At 40.9% G+C, this 19,003-nt stretch overlaps 1 protein-coding gene across 1 annotated transcript; it reads left to right on the top strand.

Annotated features, from left to right (window-relative positions):
- The first annotated feature begins 2,446 nt into the window (after positions 1-2,446).
- LOC149995323 (uncharacterized) lies at positions 2,447-17,672 on the top strand. The gene is made up of 7 exons (XM_090261367.1): positions 2,447-2,628; positions 5,092-5,153; positions 6,037-6,203; positions 7,919-8,051; positions 8,268-8,363; positions 13,678-13,751; positions 14,354-17,672. The coding sequence occupies exons 3-7, from the start codon at positions 6,189-6,191 to the stop codon at positions 15,626-15,628; spliced, it is 1,593 nt and encodes a 530-aa protein (XP_090117493.1). The 5' UTR covers positions 2,447-2,628; positions 5,092-5,153; positions 6,037-6,188; the 3' UTR covers positions 15,629-17,672.
- The last annotated feature ends 1,331 nt before the right edge of the window (positions 17,673-19,003 follow it).

Here is a 19,003-nt window from a genome sequence, read left to right as displayed (position 1 = left end):
CTAAGATTTGATGGGAACTCTCTCCCTTGCACCTGACTGTAACAGTGATTTGCAACTATTTAGCTCCACTGAATATATCTTTGACTATTTGTAATGCAGCCATGGTAACCTCTTTGAATACAGAAATAAGTAGATTAGCGTGTGCTATGGCAAAAGCTTTGAATGCCACCTCTCAAGGTGTAAGTGACATCAGTCAAGAACTAGGACAAGTTAGAGAGGCAGTATTAGAAAACTGCGCAACTATGGACTACCTCCTTTTAAGATGTAATCATAGATGTAAAGAATTTAAAGGGCTCTGCTGCTTCAAACCGAATTCACAGCTCATGGAGCATAAAATAAAGCAAGTAAACCAAGTATCCAAGATAAAGCAAAGATGTTACAGAAACAGGGGAGTCCAAAAATCCCCAGAGTTTGCGGCTGGGGGATGGGGAGAAAGAAGCAGCTTTCAGAATGCCTCCACAGGCCTGAGGCTGATGGCTGGTGTCTGTCATTATGCAAAATTGCTTGGATGCTTCCAAGGCCTCAGGTGGATGGGAGGAGTCTTGAACCAGGGGACGGTATGGAAAGCACACAGAGCCTACATGGGGTTCTATGAATGGTCAGAACTGTTGGCAACACCCACTGCGTCAGAGGATGCAGTCAGGGATATATAGGCAGCTGCGAACACTTTAGGGGACGGCGCGCTCTGGGGCTGTCTTCCTCGCTGGCAGGTGTTCGCAGGGGTGCTCTGGAGAAGGAGAGGAGATCCACGCGGTTTACAGAAAGAAGACATGGCGGTTGTTCGCAGGGGTGCTCTGGAGAAAGAGAGGAGATCCACGCGGTTTACAGAAAGAAGACAAGTTTGCAAGGAGGCTGAGAATCCCGGCGGTTTTGCATTGAGAGTTGAAGGACACCACAGCACAGAAAGGACCTCCCCAATCAGATTGAATGATTGGCAGCTGCTGGTAAAGCTGAACTGTGTTTGGGAAGTAGGGAAACAGTGTTTCTGACCTTCCTAAAACTGGCTAGGTTTGGTAGGGGGGAGGCAAGGATATGTGTAACTGTTAAATAAACCATTTTCTTTTCACTCAACTGAAGTATTAAGAGTTGTAATTCTGGTGGCGGGCAATCGGACCCCTAACAAAAGAGCCCGTGGGTTTGTTTTCAATTGGAGCAGCCCAGGGGTTCTGTAACAAAGAGAGGCATTGTTTTGTATTGATTTGTGCAACCTCCTAGCTGCCTAGAAATACTGGTTTTAGAGAGGCATTTGTTGTTTTTGTTCTTTTCATCTTTTTCAGTATCATAGCTTATTGTTGCCTACGGTGTGACCCCCTTATGCGGATCTGCAATTAAGTTTGTTCCTACACTTCCTAGCAGAGTGTCTGATGTTAAAATACATAATAGCAAAATGATTACTTTTATATGAAACTGATCTTGTAGAAATAAGGTAGTTTAGACTCCACGGTGAGGGAATGATGGGAGAATCAAGAGTTGGAAAATTTTAGTTTTAAGTAACAGTTAACAAGCTCAGTAATTAATCCATATAAAAAGCAATTGTTTCAGTCACTGAAGATATGACACACCCTTACTCCAGGGGACCACAAGAAATTTGACCTTCGTTTCCCAGAAGACTGCAAGCAACCAAAAATGGTATCTCAACAACTGCTCCAGGGAGGGAAATCCCGGCCCCCAGGACCTAGATAAAGCACCATCTGTTAACAGGAAAGGATGCTAGAGAGATCGCTGGACTGCAGTTTTTATCTGATTAACATTTTCCTTAATCCCAACCCCTTACCTACATTTCTTCCCCCTGAAATGAAATATAAGACAGTTTCAGGGGACGTAACCTGCAGTCTTCTAAGATCACCAGCCATGAAAAAAAGGCCCCCATAGAGAGGGAATCCCTGTCTCTACTTCTTGGGTCTGGTGGTGACAAACAGCAAAAACACCAAAAATCCTGGTTTCATGCCAGGATTTTTGAACCTGCAAAAGTGGAGGCAAAGCCCATGGAAGTTCAGGCTTCTCCCTGGGCAGGTCCACAAGGTGGCACTCATCACTTCCTCACTGTCACTGCCTGGCCTCTTCAGGACGCCTGCCCTGTCCTTGGAGCCTCTGCCCAGACCCCTCCCCCAAACACCCCCTTTTCCCTCCCAGCACCATTTTGTATAAATGGAGGACGGTAAACGACAGGGAGTGTACATTGTGTGAGAAAGATCATAAAGTTTAATCATTGGGAGGTCACCAAATTACTAACTTTGGAAAGAAATCTTACAAATTTTAGGATGAATCAAAAGCAAGGACTAAGGAAAAATATAAGCAGGTAGACTGAGGTGGAATGGAACGCAGACCACGCTGGGTCCGCCCCTCCCTTATATTCCGCGCCTCTTCACCAGGCCGGCACTTTCCAAGCCCCGCCCCCACGCTCCTTGCTGAAGCCCTCAGGCTCGATCGGCGCCGGTACGCGATGACTGAGGAGCATGCGCAGTCTCTCGCGGAAGACAAAGCGAATAGGGAGAGAATGGCGGCGCATTTCTTACTGGTTCATGTTTTTCGGTTGAAACTTGATTTTTCAAGTCCCCATTTCTAAACAGGAGAAGGCTGAGGGTCACTGCAGACCCTGAAATCCCTGCTGCGGAGCCTCCTGCAGCGGTGAGTCCCGGGTCCCTGTGAGACCCTGACATGTGGACGCTCGGCGTTCGTTTGCGCCCCTCCCTCCTCGTTAACGCTCTGGGCTCCGAGCCGGGATAGCACCCGGGCCTGTGGGTCTGCAGTTCACCCCACCGACGACCCTCCTCTCCCCCAGCTCCATTTACTAAGAGACCAGAATCCAGGACGAGCACACTTTCCGTGCGGTGGGACTTAGGGAAGTACCCGGGGTCCCCAGAAGAGGCGACCTGCCCCCCGCGGGAGGGCCTTTGTGGAGGCGGTGAGGGCGAGGAGCCCGCGGGACGAGGCTGTGAGGGGATCCGGACACGGGGTGAGGGAGACGGGCCGCTGAGGGGCCGTGAGAGACCCGACGCCGGGGGTGGGGGAGGGACGGGGCAGCGCCGTGGGAGTGAGGGGTCACTGGGGGGGGCAGCCGGGGAGGAGGACGGGAGAGATGCCGGGGAGACGGAGGGGCCCCGGGGAGACGCGGGGAGCTGACGGGGCGGGGGCCTGTGCGCAGACGTGGGGGCGGCACAGAGCGAGACGCTCAGACGGAGGGAGGGGTTCTGAGGGGATTGGGGAAGGGAAAGGAGGGCGGAAACGGGGTTTGGGGTCACGGGTCAGAGGGAGAAACAGCGCTGAAGTCACCGAGCTGGGGGTGGGGGGTGACGGGAAAGACTCTCAGGGGCCGCAGAGGGGAAACCGGCGCGCGAGGGGAAGGACGCAGGCCTGTATGAAGATGGGAGCGGTCAGAAAGAAAAGAGAGAAACGGCAAGTGAAGGTGAAATAGGTTTCGATTGTTTCACGAAACAGGTGTCAGGACGTGAACAGAGAAGAGGGGAGAACGAGCAAGAGAGGGGGGACGGGAAACACAGGGAAGGACAAAAGTGCAGAGAAACGGGGACGAGACAGAAACGCATCCATACACAGAAACACAGTAGCGGGAAGCAGGGGAACCCAGATGTATGTGACTGGTCAGCTGATGGGCTGTGTGTGGTTGATTATGTTGTGAGATGTCAGTTTATGGTTTTATCATGTATCAATATTTAACATTTCCTGAATTATTTCACTTAAATACTTTTGAATGAGAATTACAAATCTCTATAGGGCCTGTGAATTTTATTATTTGCTTCCAACTGCAACCCTCATTCACTCAGAGGGCACAGACTTGGCTGCCAGTGATAGCTCCCTTCTCATTTCCTGGGATGACAAGAGGGAGGTGACCTGGGACTGAAGTAACTGATGCTTTTTCCAGGAATATTAAAACCATTGGGTCTTTTTCTTTCTTTCCATTGTATTTGCTTTTTTCAATCTACCTATCACATTGAGCTTATTTTTACAAAACATCATGAGATAAATCTTATCTGTTAAATATCTTAGTCATTTTTTAAAATAAGCATTGGTGATATCTATTATTTTTTCTTAAATATCCTTTTATTTCTTTTAAGGAGAGGGAGAGAAACATCGATGTGTGAGAGAAACGTCAACCTATTGCTTCTTTCTTATCCCTATCTGGGGACTGGGCCTGCAACCTATGCATGTGCCCTTACCTGGAATATAACCTGTGACCTTTCAAATGATAGGACATTGCGAAACCCACTGTGCCACACCAGTCAGGGCAAAACCTGGACCTTAGAAGTCATTACATTAAAAAAAATTTTTTCACATAATTTTCCTTTTGTATATATTGTGTGTACTTTAAATTCTGAGCCCTGCATCATTTCTACTGTTTATCATGCGTTGGAACATAGTATCATACGTTGGTACTTAGTAAATATATCAGGCTATTTCACTGTGCACTTGGTAAGGATGTCTATAATCTTACTACAGTCAGAACGTAGTTTCAGAGTTCGTCTAATGTTCAGCAGCTTTTTCTTTCCCTTTATGTGATTTGTTGAATCAGTGACTGTGAGTCACAGAGCAGTGGTTCCCCTGAAGTCCCTCTTGTCCATTCTCTGAACATATTGAAGGACGCACTGGATTGATCTCTTAACGTTCTTCCCAAAAGGCCTATCTATTCGTTGTGTAATTTGATGGACATATTTTCATAGCAAATATTTTTTGAAGTTTCCGCATCAAAACTTGAATTTGTTTTATACTTCTGAAACAAGTCTTTGTAATTTCCTAGAAAAGGAGAAAAAATTTTGTCCAGGGAACCTGTCCTTTTAGAAGTATCTGCCCAAAGTCCTCACAGTATCTAGAGGTCTGAGGTCTTCTGGGTCTGATATGTGTGTCCCGGTGCTACAGAAAACAGCTCTTGGGGAGTAACTGAGGCACCAGGAGGGAAGTAGATAAAGATGCCATTTCATGGTCCCCACGGCAGACCAGCAGAATTATAACTTGGAGTGGGGCCCTCATTCCCTAGGGGTCTGCATGCTTATGAACGATAAACTGTTTCCTTTCATGTTTGTATTCAATCACCTGAGAAGGTTTCAGAAATGACATCAGCTATGTCATCCTCCACAGAGTTGGACAAGTGCTGTGGATGGAGCATCCTTGTTTGCTGAAGTGCTCTGGGTCATCCTAAGGTGAGCCCTGGGATTCACAAGGGTGGTTTGGGGTACATTTTTTCAAAAAATCCTCATCCATGGATGTGCTTTTTGGTAATAAAGACAGAGGAAAAGAGAGAGGGAGAGAGAGAAACATTGGTGTGAAAGAGAAATATCGATGGGCTGCCTCCCACATGCGCTCAAGGGGATAGAACCTGCAACCTACGTAGGTATCCTGATCCAGAATCAAACTCCCAGTGTTTTGGTGTAAGGGGTGATGCTGCCATCAACTGAGCCCTCAGACAGCATGCATTTTCTTTTATTATAAGAAAAATTTTATTTAAAGTTCCACAGTTAGAAGAAGTATGGTTGCCTGCCTAGTTTGGCCTAGTGGATTGAATGCCAGCCTGGGAACCAAAGAGTTGCCAGTTTGATTCCCAGTCAGGGCACATGCCTGGGTCATGGGTACGGTCCCCAGTTATGGGTGTGCAGGAGGCAACCATATATTGATGTTTCTCTCCCCCTCCCTCGCCTCCCCCCACCTCTAAAAATAAATAAAATCTTTTTTAAAAAAATAGAAGTGGGCTCAGAGCACTATTGAAGTGTCAAAAGAAGGAACTTAGCAGAAAAAAAGGAGAAAGCTTGTATGTGTGGAGGAAGGGAAGGAGCAGGGAAGAATAGGTATGCCGGCATGTCTTTGTAATAGTGGAGAGCAGGCTTTGGTCAGGGGAGGCAGTGGGGTGCTCTGCTGGGTTGGGGTTCAGGAGAGCAGCACACTTTCTCATTGCTTTGTGAGTTTGTGGATGTCTGTGGGGGGAGAGAGCAGCTTAAAAAAGATAAATCTGCCAGTGTGGTCTCTATGTAGGAGCTTACTGTTCCTGTCTCTCCTATGACAAAGGACAGGGGAGGATCATCTTTCCAGCATTTCAGGTCCTTCTGCTTATGAGTGTGCTGGAAGCGGATTAAAGGGCTCTGGGGAAACCTTTGAAGGCACATTCTCAAAATGCCTGTGTGACTCCTCAGCGTATCATCACCTGAGAAAACAGCCCGGAGCAAGAGCAGGACCAGGGCGCCATGGCTGCTTCTCAGGTAAACGATGTGTCCTGGGTCAGAAGCTGCATTTGCTTTTCTTCTGAATGTCAGTGGCTTAGAACCTGCAACCTTTATTTCTCTGCCTCTGATGTTATGGCCTAGTGAGGTTTTTTTGTCTACTTATTTTTTCCCTTTCTTATGATTGTCACTGTCAGCAGTTTACATACTTCTCCCCTTTGTCCCAGAGCCCTCTCTACGTTCCCTTTATCCAAGCTCCCCAAGACCATGAGGAATTTCTGCCTTGAATTAATGACTTTTAACTACTGAAAACATCCCCTTTCTCACAGACCTACCAGTGTGGGCACCTATGTCAGTATCCCTGTTGGGATGGGCTCAGAGGCTCTCAGGTATCGTTAGGTTTTAGGTTCCTGTGGATGCAGCATGAGCTCTGTAGACCTGGGGTAAAAAACGCTCATTTTACTGGTCAGGATAGCTCAGCAGGTGTTGACAAAAGTAAATGAAGAGACTTAACTAGTTTGGTATAGAAATCTTGTTATAAAATATACTACAGTATTTGTGTTTGATACATGGGAGTTACATGTGCATTGACATTTGCAAAAATTAATGCTTATTTGTGAACATTTTCACATAAGATTTCTTTACTTTTTAAATTTTTTTCTTGTATTTTAGAGAGAGGGGAGAGGAGGAAGAAAAAGGGAGAGGAACATAGATGTGCCTGAGAAAAAAATCGCACATCCTCAATCAGAGACCTGGCCCACAACCCTGGTCTGTGCCCTAAATGGAAATCAAACCAGCAGCCTTTGGGTTTGCAGGCCAGCACTGACTGCACTGAGCCACACCAGCCACAGAAACAGCTTCTTTCTTCACTTGTTTAATTATTTTTTAATATCACAGCAATGATAACATGTCTTTGCTTATGCTTCAGTATCCTGATATCCATTGTTTACGTCCACCTGATATTCATATCATAGTAGTCTCTTCACTATATAGTTATTTTCACTTCATTATTAATATCATGAGGTCTCTGTGTACATGCCTGTTTTTTTTTTGAAAAAATTTAGATAAAGTTTGGATATAACTCAAGGTCTATGTTTTACTGTTGTTTCAAAAATATTCTTATAACATAAAAAGGATAATCTTGTTCTAAGATTATCTTCCCTAAATTTTCAAATAATACTGTGGCAGATGTGTTATTTCTTGAGAACTGTAGATTTTATAAAAGTCCTTAATTCAAAATCACATGTAAGTTATTTTCTGTTTTCCTTTTTGTGCTATTGTGAAGTATGGCACATGGACCAGAGACACTGGTGTCACTATAAAAAGTGAGCTTGTTGAAGATGTGGAAACACAGGCTCCATCACCAAAATTCTGAATCAGAATCTGCATTTTTACAAAACTGCAGTTGTGTGAATTAAACGTGAAGAAGTACTTCCAAATCACCATGCCTTTTCCTACTAAGAAGTGCACACAATTTATCATAAATAATACAAAGTCAAAACTAAACAATCCATATGGCTGTGTCTGACCATTTGAAAGGTCATATTCCTGAAAAGTCTCTAGTGAACTGTGGACATGTGTCATTCATTTCTCAGTGTTAGAAAGTACATTAGAGAACATCACTGGGTCAGAATGATCTTACTGGATGAGTCAGTGTACTCTCCTAGGCCCAACCCACTTCTAATACTGTTTTCATGTTGGGTTACATTATTCATTCTTGGTTGGTCCCTTGATAAATGTGTCTTATTTTTCAGGGATCTTTTACGTTCAGGGATGTGTCTGTAGATTTCTCTCAGGAGGAGTGGGAATGCCTGGACCCAGCTCAGCGGAAATTGTACGTGGATGTGATGTTGGAGAACTACAGGAACCTGGTCTCCGTGGGTGAGGGTGAGTTCCTTTGGACTTCCCACTCCAGGTGCAGCGTTTCATTTTCTTTATTAGCTTAACATCTTTAGGGGTCTTCTGTTTTGTATAGTAGCCTTTCAGATTCTTGCTCTTAAGGGAGACATTGGAAGTTATTATTATTCTGCCAGTCTTCTTACCTGAGCACAAACTGGGTTGTAAATGGGAGAATATCAGAACTAATGTTTCTTTTATAAACAGGTAGTGCTTTCCCTAAGCCAGTCCTGGTCACTGTTGTGGAGAAAATGAATGAATGGGGGCATGTTCGCAGTAAACAGACAATATCTGCCCACTCAGGTAGGTGGGAAGGGTGACAGCAGATGACAGAGGTGAGGCCCAAAGGTTACCCAGGACACTGGACATGAAGTGTGGTTTGGGAACTGTGCTTCAGTGCAAGGATTTTGAAAAGTCCAGGTTGATTTCTCTTGCTGTCATGGAGGGCCAGCTGGTCTCCAGCATGTCCCTTGCTCCTATGTCATCTCGGGACTCAGGTTCTACTCCATTGACCTGTGTCCTCCTGTTAGCAGTTGGGGGCAAAGTCCTTCCCTCCCTTTCGCCTGTGAGGGCTGCCATGGTTTGGCTCCTTTTCCATTGCATTGGGGACCTGGGAAAATCTACTTTTCTGAGAAATTGTAAGTTTAGCCTTATTTTTTAAGTTTTCTTTTTGTCTTGTGAATGGAGTTTATGAAGGAAGTGGTTGAGGTCCTGGAATTTGTTGCAGAAATCCCAGGAACCCTGGAGACAGATGTCATATTTTCTGGTACATAATTCTAATCCTATGAGGCTTCAAAGAAGTCCTTACTTTGTTTAGACTAAGCAATTTCATCAGAGTCCAAAGCACCTCCCCAAAATGAGACAATCTAATTTTCAGTTTCACTTCACAATGCCGTTTTGCTCTGCATGAACTAACATACAAAATTTCCAAGTTGTATTATCCAGTGTATTGTTTTAGAATAGTTTACTGTATTGCCTTACCTTATAGAGTTCTGTAAGTTACTGCCACAGGTGACCTTAGAACATTGACCACCATGTAGGAAAGTCTTTATTTTTATCTGATTTCTTCATCACTATCATTTTATCATTCCCTCTTGTTCAGTCCAATGATGCCCAGGACTGTGCCTGATGTGTTTTCACTTTCTGATTAGACCTTGGTTAGATTTCTGCTCTTTTATTAAGAAGCTGAGACCATATGCCCGAACGTACTCCTTTGGAAAGAAGTGAGTCACGCAATTATTAGGCACTTCATCTTTAGGAAAATGTTCAGTGGTACTTTGGTGCTCACCAAGTCTGCCCCATGAATGTGCTGCTTGTAGAAGTGGTAGGGTTATAATCTGACATGGTCCTCAACTGTCCACTGGGTGCACTGGCTCTGGGTCTTCTCTTCAGGTACAAGGTCAGCCACTACCTACAAACTGCCCTTTCCACCTGTCACCAGTTACAAAGTGATATGCAGATGCTCCTACTTGTGCTGGGCATGGAGGTGCCCAGGAGAGGCCTAGATGCAGTCCAAGGCCAGCTGCAGCTAGTGCCATCAGTGCAGCCCCTGAGTGAGAGGTATGGGACATGCAGAGGCCAGATGCAGTTTGTTTCTGAGGCAAGGGAGGCCATTTGTATGGAAAAGTACTTGATATCTTGGGTGGGCCGTCTTAAACTCTCCTCATTTTCTTGAATTCTTGTTTCTTCGTTATGTACTGGTTGACTGTGTATGTCTTCCTTATGTTCCAATTCATTGATTTGAACCCTGGCTTCCTTCCCTTCACTGTTAGTTCTGTGTGGGTTTTTATTTTACTTAGTGTAGTACTCAATCATTTCTCTGAGTATCATTATCACCAGTGTTTTGAACTCTGCATCTGTTAGGTTGGCTATCTCCTCACTTAATTCTCCCTCTGGAACCTTCATCTCTACCCTCTTTGTGCCATACTTCTCTCTCTCCTGAACTTGACAGCCTTCTGTGTTTGCCTCTGTGTATTACATACAGCTGCCACACCTGTTACAACACAAGGGGCAGAGCCTTAGGTATTTGTCATTGTTGGGTGACCTGTTTCACAGCCGTGTGGTGCTATATGTGGGGGCAGAGTCAGCGAGGGAACATGCAGCTTGCTTATCACTTGTCCCTTTTCCAGTCACTTCACTCACTTTCGACATGCCGTTGGCACCCCTCTAGTACCTGCCCTGGTATGATTCCCAGAGTGGGTGGGCTTGCTTACATTCTAGGTTGTGGAGGCCCTCTAAATAGACTCCCCCAAGAGATGGGCCTTCTCTTCTGCCACCCTAACCCCCACTGGTTTTCACAGCTAGAAGCTATGAGTCTTTATTTTCCAGGCGCTGGAACCTTGAGCTGAGCAGTCTAGCCTGGGACTGGAATTGCTCCCCAGGTGTCCCTCCTGGCTTTTATAATGTGTGACCACTCCTTCCGCCGGCTGCCACCTCTGCCGCCTCACCTCTGCCTCACTTGTCACATCATGTCATCTCCACCCTTTCTACCCATCTGGATGAATCTCTTTAAATCTTTGCTTGTCAAATTTCCATACAGTTCGATTTTCAGGCACTTCTGGTTCTGAAGGAGGTGAAGCCTGTCCACTTACCCCTTCATCTTATTGGTATATTATTTCTGTACAGTGCTGAATAATACTTTATTTTATATATTTCAGTTTACTTATATGTTTACCTGTTGACAGAAATTTTTGTTGCTTCCTGTTTTTGGATATTATAAATGAAGCTATTACAAATGAAGCTTCTATATATAATCCCTGGTAGGCTTAAAAAAAAATTTTTTTTTATAGAGAGGGGAAGGGAAGGAGAAAGAGAGGGAGAGGAATATCTATACGGGACAGATACATCCATCAGTTGCCTGTGGTATGCCCCCAACTGAGGATATGTCCCCAAACGCAGGCTTGTGCCCTGATAGGGAATGGAAATGGAGACCTTCCAGTTTGCAGGCCAGTAATCAATCCACTTAGTCACACCAGCCAGGACCTGCACGCTTTGGTGTAAATAAAATATTTTATTGTATATGCTATTGCAGTTGTCCCAGATTTTTCCCCTTCTACCCAGTCCATCCCCTTTTTAGTTTTTTGTTTGTTTTTAAAGATTTTATTTTAGAAAGAGGGGAGAGAGGGAGAAAGAGAGGGAGAGAAGTATCAATGTGTGGTTGCATCTCACACACCCCCAATGGGGGACCTGACCTGCAACCCAGGTATGTGCCCTGACTGGGAGTTGAACCAGCAACACTGGTTTGCAGGCCAACGCTCAAACCACTGAGCCACACTGGCCAGGGCCTTATTTTTAGTTTTATGAGAACCCTCAAACTCTCTTCCCAAGGGGCTGTGCCATTTTACCTTTTCACCAGCAATGAATGAGAGTCTGGTTGCTCCACATCCACAGCAACTTTTGTTTTTATTGTGCTTTCTATTAAGGTGTTTGGCCCTTTTTAGTGAGGTTTCACTTTTTACACTGTTGAGTTTGAAAATATCTTTGTATGTCTTCCATAACAGTCCTGTACTTCTTGTCTTTTACAAATATTTAGTCCCAGCTTGTGGCTTCTCTTTTTTTCTCATGATGAGGATCACTTTTTTGTTCAGTTGTTTTTTTCATTAATGATTGATTTGAGACATGGGAATTTAAATCAACACTACAGATTGAAAAAGAAAGTTGGTAAAGAATTTGTCTTGAGAACATGTGAAGCGTATACAGTTAATTTTGTTTTTTATTCAATGACATGGATATTGTATAGTCTTTAATTTTTGAAATAAATACATAATGAATCATGGCTTTAAGGAGACCTGTTGAGACATAATATTTTTGGTGTTATATGGCAACTAAAATAAATCTCTTAGTTTATTCCAGAGTTTCAGTACTATTATAACAATGGTCTTTTTTTCTTCCTTTCTATATTTTCACTGACTTAAATAATGTGCAAAAGGATATAATGGTTTATGTTCCATTTCAAATTTGTGTTCTTGTATTCTTTGGATAACTCCCCAGAAACAGAATTGCTGTGTTATTTAGTGCTTGTTTGAAAAGTTTTGAGAAACCTCCAACTTGTTCTCTGTAGTGGCTGCACCAATATATTTATAATCTCACTGACAGTGCATGAGGGTTCTCATTTCTTCACATCACTGCTAATTCTTGTTTGTTAATTTATTTTTATTTTATTTTATTTACTTTTAGAGAGAGAGGAAGGGAGGGAGAAAGAGAGGAGGAGAAAGAGATACACCTCTTGTTTGCCTCTTATACACCTCCAACTATGGATCTAGCTCACAACCTAGGCATGTGAGCTGACTGGGAATTATAACAGCAACCTTTTAGTGTGCAGGCCAGCACTTAATCCACTGAACCACACTAGCTGGGTGGGGATGTTTTAATTTATTGATAATTTCCATCCTGATAAATGTGTGCTGGTATTTTACTGTGGTCTCAATTTGCACTTCTCTGATGATGAATGATGTTTAACATCTTTTCATATGTCTTTGGGACATCTTTATGTACTGTTTAGAGAAATATCTATTTAGATCCTCTGCCCATTCTTCAGTTTTGATTGTTTTCGTTGGTGTTGTGCATGTTCCTTATATATTTTGAAAATTTAGCATCATTGGTGGATATATTCCCCAATTCAGTAAATTGATCTTTTTATTTGAATGTCTTCTTGATAGTTTCCTTTGCACAAACTTATTTTCTTGTAGTGTCATTTAATTGTTTTCCTTGTTTGCTATATATCTACCAAGATATATTTAAAAAAAATTTTTTTAAGAGTACTGTCTGGTCATTGTAGTGTTTTCATGGTTCTAGTTCTTACATTTTAGTTTTTACTGCATTTTGAGTTTATTTGGTATATGGCATAAGAAAGTGGTTGAGTTATATTATTTTGTGTGTATTTGTTCAGTTTTTCTGGCACCATTGATTAAAGACTCTGTCTCTCATTCTGTATTCCTGTCTTCTTTTATATTATTTAACCATATATCTTTGGCCATTTAAGAATTGTGTTGTTTTTTCATGTTGTTCTGTAAAACTTCTGTATATATTCTTAATATTAAAGACATGTGCTTTGCACAAATTTTCTTCCATAGGTAGTGATTTTAATCTGCTGTGTTTTTGCCTTAACATGTAATTTTCATAGTTGGTGCAATCCCATTTGTCTATATTTTCTTTACTTTTTCATTTGGTGTTATAATGAAAAAAAAGAAATCTCATAAAATCTTTTCCACTTTTTTTTCTTGATATGGTTTTCAGTCCTGCATTTTCTGTGTTGTTTGATCAACCACTCAACTCTTCTTTTTAGTATACAGTGCAATGCATTGACCATTTAATGGCATAGTTTTAGCATTCTGTGTCATGCAAAACAAACACGTATTTCAAAGACACCAATATATAGCAAGTTCATTGAACACACTGTACCCTCTATCTCTCCAGAGTAGAAGTAAGGGATTTGAGCAGTGTGGTGCGAAATGTCAGCAACTGTTCTTTTGATTGACTTTTTCTCTGTGTGCCTTTCTTGGTCTTACTTTGAACATTTAATATTTGAAGTCCTCAAAAATGTAATATATTCAATAATTGCTTAACTTCAATGTACATTCCCCTGAGTGTCATACCTGTGAACCTTTGTGTCTTTCAGCTATGTCATCTGAAGACAACCAGGCCTTGTTGCAAAAGCCAAGAATAGAAGATTTGTTCTCTAAAATAATACAGGTAAGATATGAAAGATGAGCCTTTGATAATGTAATGAAAGGCTGATAAGAAAGTGTGTGACAAGAAAAAAGGATGTAAAAAATGGACAGAACTTTCCTAAGATAATTACTCATAATAAAATCCTTGTTACCTAAAGAGGTAAAAAATATACCACATTTGGGGAAACTCCCACTTAAGTCAGTCACATTTGCAGATCAATGTATTCCCAAATGTGAAGCCCAAAAACAATTTTCAAAGTTAATATATTTTTCTAAAGGCAGTCTCGAAAATCTGTGAACTCTCATAGTTCATTAAAATTGTGTAAAATGGAGAGTGGGATTTAACTTTCAGTGAATATTTGTTAAACTTAGTGAATTTTAATGCACATGTAAAATTTAAGTGTGATAAATTTGGTAACCCTTTTTTATTAAGGAGTTATACTTCATTGAGAAGCAGTGTTTTATTTTATTCCAATATATAAAATATTCATGAACTAGGGAGTGATTTTGGATTCAACCACCATGGTTTAATAAGTATCATAGAATAGTTATTTGGGAATAAGTATACATGTTAATGAAATAGTAGGTGTCACTAAAGGTCTTTCTATCTTCAATGATTACCAGAGTACATATAATGAAGACAGAAGTTATCAGTTCAATGAAAATTGGAAAATTTTTGACCGCAAGTCAAATCGTAAAAAATATAAGAATACTCATCTCCCAGAGAACTCTTACAAAGGCGGAAAACTCTCTGACCTAATGTCAAATCACAGTACTCATCAGGTTACTCCTATTGTGGAGAAGACAAATAAAAAAAGTAAATGTGTAAAATTCCTTAAGCAATCTTCACATAGTACTGAACAAAAGAATGTTCCTATCCAGGGAGAACTTTCCAAATGTTTAACGTATGGGAAAGTCTTTAGTAAAATATTTAACCTATATAGAGTTAACAAAATCTGTACTGGACAAAAACATAAAGAATGGGGTAAAACATATAATTGGCCTTCAGATCTTACTCTACATCAGAAAATGGATACTGGACAGAAGCCTTATATATGTAAAGAATGTGGCAAAGCCTTTAGGTGGGTTTCAACTCTTACCATTCATCAGAGAATGCATACTGGAGAGAGGCCTTATAATTGTAGAGAATGTGGCAAAGCCTTTAGGTGGGTCTCAACCCTTACTCTTCACCAGAGAGTTCATACGGGTGAAAAGCCCTATAAATGTAGAGAATGTGGTAAAGCTTTTAGCAAGTGCTCAAACCTTACTCGGCATCAGAAAATTCATACTGGAGAGAAGCCTTATAAATGTACAGAATGTGGTAAAGCCTTTTGCCAGTCCTCAAAGCTTACTGAACATCAGAATATTCATACCGGAGAGAAGCCTTATAAATGTAGAGTATGTGGTAAAACGTTTCGCCAGTCCTCAAACCTTACACACCACCAGAAAATTCATACTGGAGAAAAGCCTTATAAATGTAGAGAATGTGGCAAAGCCTTCAGAGCATTCTCATCCCTTACTCAACATCAGAAAATTCATATTGAAGAGACACCTTATAAATGTAGAGAATGTGGAAAAGCCTTTTGCTGGTCCTCAACCCTTACAAACCATCAGAAAATTCATACAGGAGAGAAGCCTTATAAATGTAGAGAATGTGGTAAAGCCTTCCGCCAGTCCTCAAAGCTTACTGAACATCACAATATTCATACTGGAGAGAAGCCTTATAAATGTAGAGTATGTGATAAAGCCTTTCGCCAGTCCTCAAATCTTACTCACCATCAGAAAATCCATACGGGAAAGCAGCCTTATAAATGTAGTGAATGTGGTAAAGCCTTTTGCCGCTCCTCAGCCCTTTCAAACCATCATAAAATTCACACTGGAGAGAAGCCTTATAAATGAAGATAATGTAGTAAATTCTTTCACCAGTCCTCAACACTTACTCAACATTAGAAAATTCATACTTGAGAGATGCCCTATAAATGTAAAAAATATGATAAAGCCTTTTGCCATTCCTCAACCCTTACAAACCATCAGAAAATTCATACTGGAGAAAAGCCTTATAATTGTTAGAGAGGTGTGTCAAAGCCATTAGGGAGTCCTCACACATACTAAACCTCAGAGAATTCATACTGGATAGAAGTCATGTAAATGTAGGGAATATTGAATGCCTTTAGGCAGTCCTCAACCTTTTCTTATCAGAGTAATCATACTTGAGAGAAGCCGTATAAATGTGGAATAGTGGCAAAGCCTTTATTCACTACTCAATACTTACACCACATCTAGTCATTCTTACTGTAGAGAAACCATGTAAATATAAGTTCCAATTCTTTTATCATCAGTAGTGTCTTAGCCAACATGAGAGAATTCATTCTGGAGGGAAACAAAAAATGTGAAGAATTTAACAAAAACTAACCATTGCTCAAATCTCTTTCAACATTGGAGAATGTATGTTGAAGAGAAGTGTTAAAAATGTAGAGAATTTGGTAGTTTTTAATCCTCATTCATACCTCTGGCAATATCATAAAATTTATAATGGAGAGAACCTAGAAAATATTGAAAATCTGGCAAAGTTCTACCCATTCGCAAAGCTTACTCCACCTCAGATTTCATTCTAAAGAGAAAGAATACTAATGAAGAATGTTGAAAACTGGTTTTTCAGTGTTCCCAGACTGTTTGACTTGTGCGAGTTCATAGTAGAGAAAAAAACCTTAAAAAAGAAGATTGTAGGAAACTATATCTGAACATACAGCAGCATTGTATATCAGGGAATGCACAAGTGGAGCAGATTCCTATGTTCGTAATAAAGGATGATTGACTTTTGTTTAAAATATACAAATTCATAGAGCCCAACGAATTTATGCCTTTAATAGGGGGGGTGTTAGCAGATATAAAAAATTGAGGAATGTATGTAATTAAATCAGAATTTCAAAATACCAGAGAATTCACAGAATATTAAAAAGTTTTCAGTTAGTGCTCTAAATGAGAATACTATAGAGAATCATCCAAAATTTAGAAACCTAGTTCATTACTTTTTTGTGTGGTTCAAAATGTCAAGGGGATGGATGTCTGCATGTGTATAATTACTCAGAATATATAGTACAATATTCCCTCACTTATCGCAGGTATTACGTTCTAGACCCCCCCGTGAAGTAGGAACCTTACATTTATTCTACACTTTTAAACCTATGTTAACTTTAACAACACACCTATACAGTACCATAAAATCCCGCGATATAGCGAAAAATCCACGATAAGTAATTTAATATTTTAAAAAATCCCACGATACAGTGAGGCCGCGATAAGTGAACCACGATATAGAGAGGGACTGCTGTATTCTGTTAATAACAGTATTTGAAATACTTTGAGAAGGAAACATTAATGTGATTCCAGTCTCCTATCAGTTGATGCTGCTATGTTTTATCCTGGTGTATGTGTGAAATCATGGGGTTGATTGTTGGCTCCTTAAAATCTGAGCTCTTGAACTCAGCTACAGAGACATCACAGCCATTGTCCTTTGAAGTGATATGGCCACAGCATGTTACTTCTCACATCAATCAAGCAAGCCCTTGTAGGTTCTGATTAGTAGTTTAGAAGTTTTCTAATACAGTGACACATCAGAATTTGGTGAATATTTTTGTTATATTTTTTAGAAAAAATGAAGGTTACAGCTCATGGTGAACTCTGTTTTTAAATGTGATTGTGGGTTGGGTTTTTGGAAAGTATCTGATAGCATTTGTGAATTTGGAAATTAGAATGATCTGCCTTGACTGGCATAGCTCAGTGGGTCGGGTGTCATCCTGTAAACCAAAAGATCACCCATTCAATTCCTAATCAGAAGACATGGCTGGGTTGCAGGCCCTGTATGTGAGAGGCAACTGATCCATGTTTCTCTCACATATTGATGTTTCTCTCCCTCTTTTTCTCCCTCCCTTACTCTTTCTCTGTAGAAATAAATAAATTATATATATATATATATATATAATATAAATTTTTTAAAAAGAAAATTAGAATGATCTTTCTGGTCCTGATTTTCATTAGAGTCCTTGATAATTTCTCAAGTGTTACATTATTACCTTTTCCTTTAGAAAGTAAAACAAGTTTAACATTTTATTTTTAATCATAAATGAAGCCAGCTCTTGGTCATTCTTATAGAGAAATCCCAGAGACCATGGAAGACTTTGGGGTGAAAGTTTTTATTTTTTAAATTTTGGACAGCAGCTTATTTTCTATGTTTTTTGAATAGCTAGAGATATCCATTGGCCACTAATACCTTGAGAGTTTCAAGCTGTCAGAACCATTTTGAGGAATACCACACTGAGAGTTTAAAGGGGAAGCCCTAAAGTCCATTGGCTTTTTCAGTGTCCTATGCTGAATCTGTACAAGCTGCTAAGTATCAGTTCCTGTGCATGCCCCTGCCCGATAAACACATAGAAACTAGATATTGAATACTCTTCTACTTTATTTCCTGACAATAGGTATAGATGCAATATATTATATATGCAGCATTACTTGAATGCATCTACTGATGGTTTGTGTCTAGGACACAGTGCCTCTATGGTTTTAGTTTGTTACAGGACAAAGTTCAGGGCCCACAACATCCATAGGAATAAAATTTCAGCGAGATAAGAGCTATTCTATTTCCAGGTACTCCAGTGAGGAACATTGAAGAGGTGTATCAATGCAAATATTACCCTACATTGATTTTTTTTTATTGTAGTCATTTAAAATAAGTACCTATTGTCTCTGGGTTTAGAGTTCATTGTGTACAGAACATATACTCTTCTGCTTTGGGGTAAAATTCTCTAAATGTGCCAAATCTTCTCTAATGTGTCATTTAAGACCACGGTTTTCTAGTTTTTTTAATGTTAGCTCTATGCATGTCAATGGAAATTTCAGGTCTCCTACTATGCAAGAACTATATACCTTATCAATAATCGCTTAAATGTAAATCGATCAAGTCAAAAAAGAGAAGGTAGCCCTAACTGGTGCAGCTCTCGTTAGGGTGTCTTCTCCCAAAGCAAGATGTCTCAGGTTCCATTCCTGGCCAGGGCACATGCCTGGGTTGCAGGTTTGGTCACCAGATGGGGCGCATGTGAGAGGCAATTGATGGATGTTTCTCTCCCTTTCTTTCTCCTTCCCCTCTCTCTAAAAATCAATAAAATATTTGTAAAACAGGTTACTGAACAGATAGCAGAACATGAGCCATGAATATGCTATCTATAAGAGACCCACTTTTTTAAAAAAAATTTTAGAAGGGAGGCAGAGACTACATCA

This window comes from Furipterus horrens, unplaced genomic scaffold (genome assembly GCF_987537825.1).
Source record: "Furipterus horrens unplaced genomic scaffold, mFurHor1.1.pri manual_scaffold_13, whole genome shotgun sequence".
Classification (NCBI taxonomy): domain Eukaryota; kingdom Metazoa; phylum Chordata; class Mammalia; order Chiroptera; family Furipteridae; genus Furipterus; species Furipterus horrens.
Note: the sequence above shows the minus strand (reverse complement) of the source record. Positions and strands in the feature narration are given on the sequence as shown.

Bases quoted from the DNA above. Each gene is read 5' to 3' on its own strand.
- LOC149995323 (XM_090261367.1), top strand. The intron at 8,364-13,677 runs GTAGGTGGGAAG...TGTGTCTTTCAG, and splicing joins GACAATATCTGCCCACTCAG to CTATGTCATCTGAAGACAAC. The intron at 13,752-14,353 runs GTAAGATATGAA...AATGATTACCAG, and splicing joins TGTTCTCTAAAATAATACAG to AGTACATATAATGAAGACAG.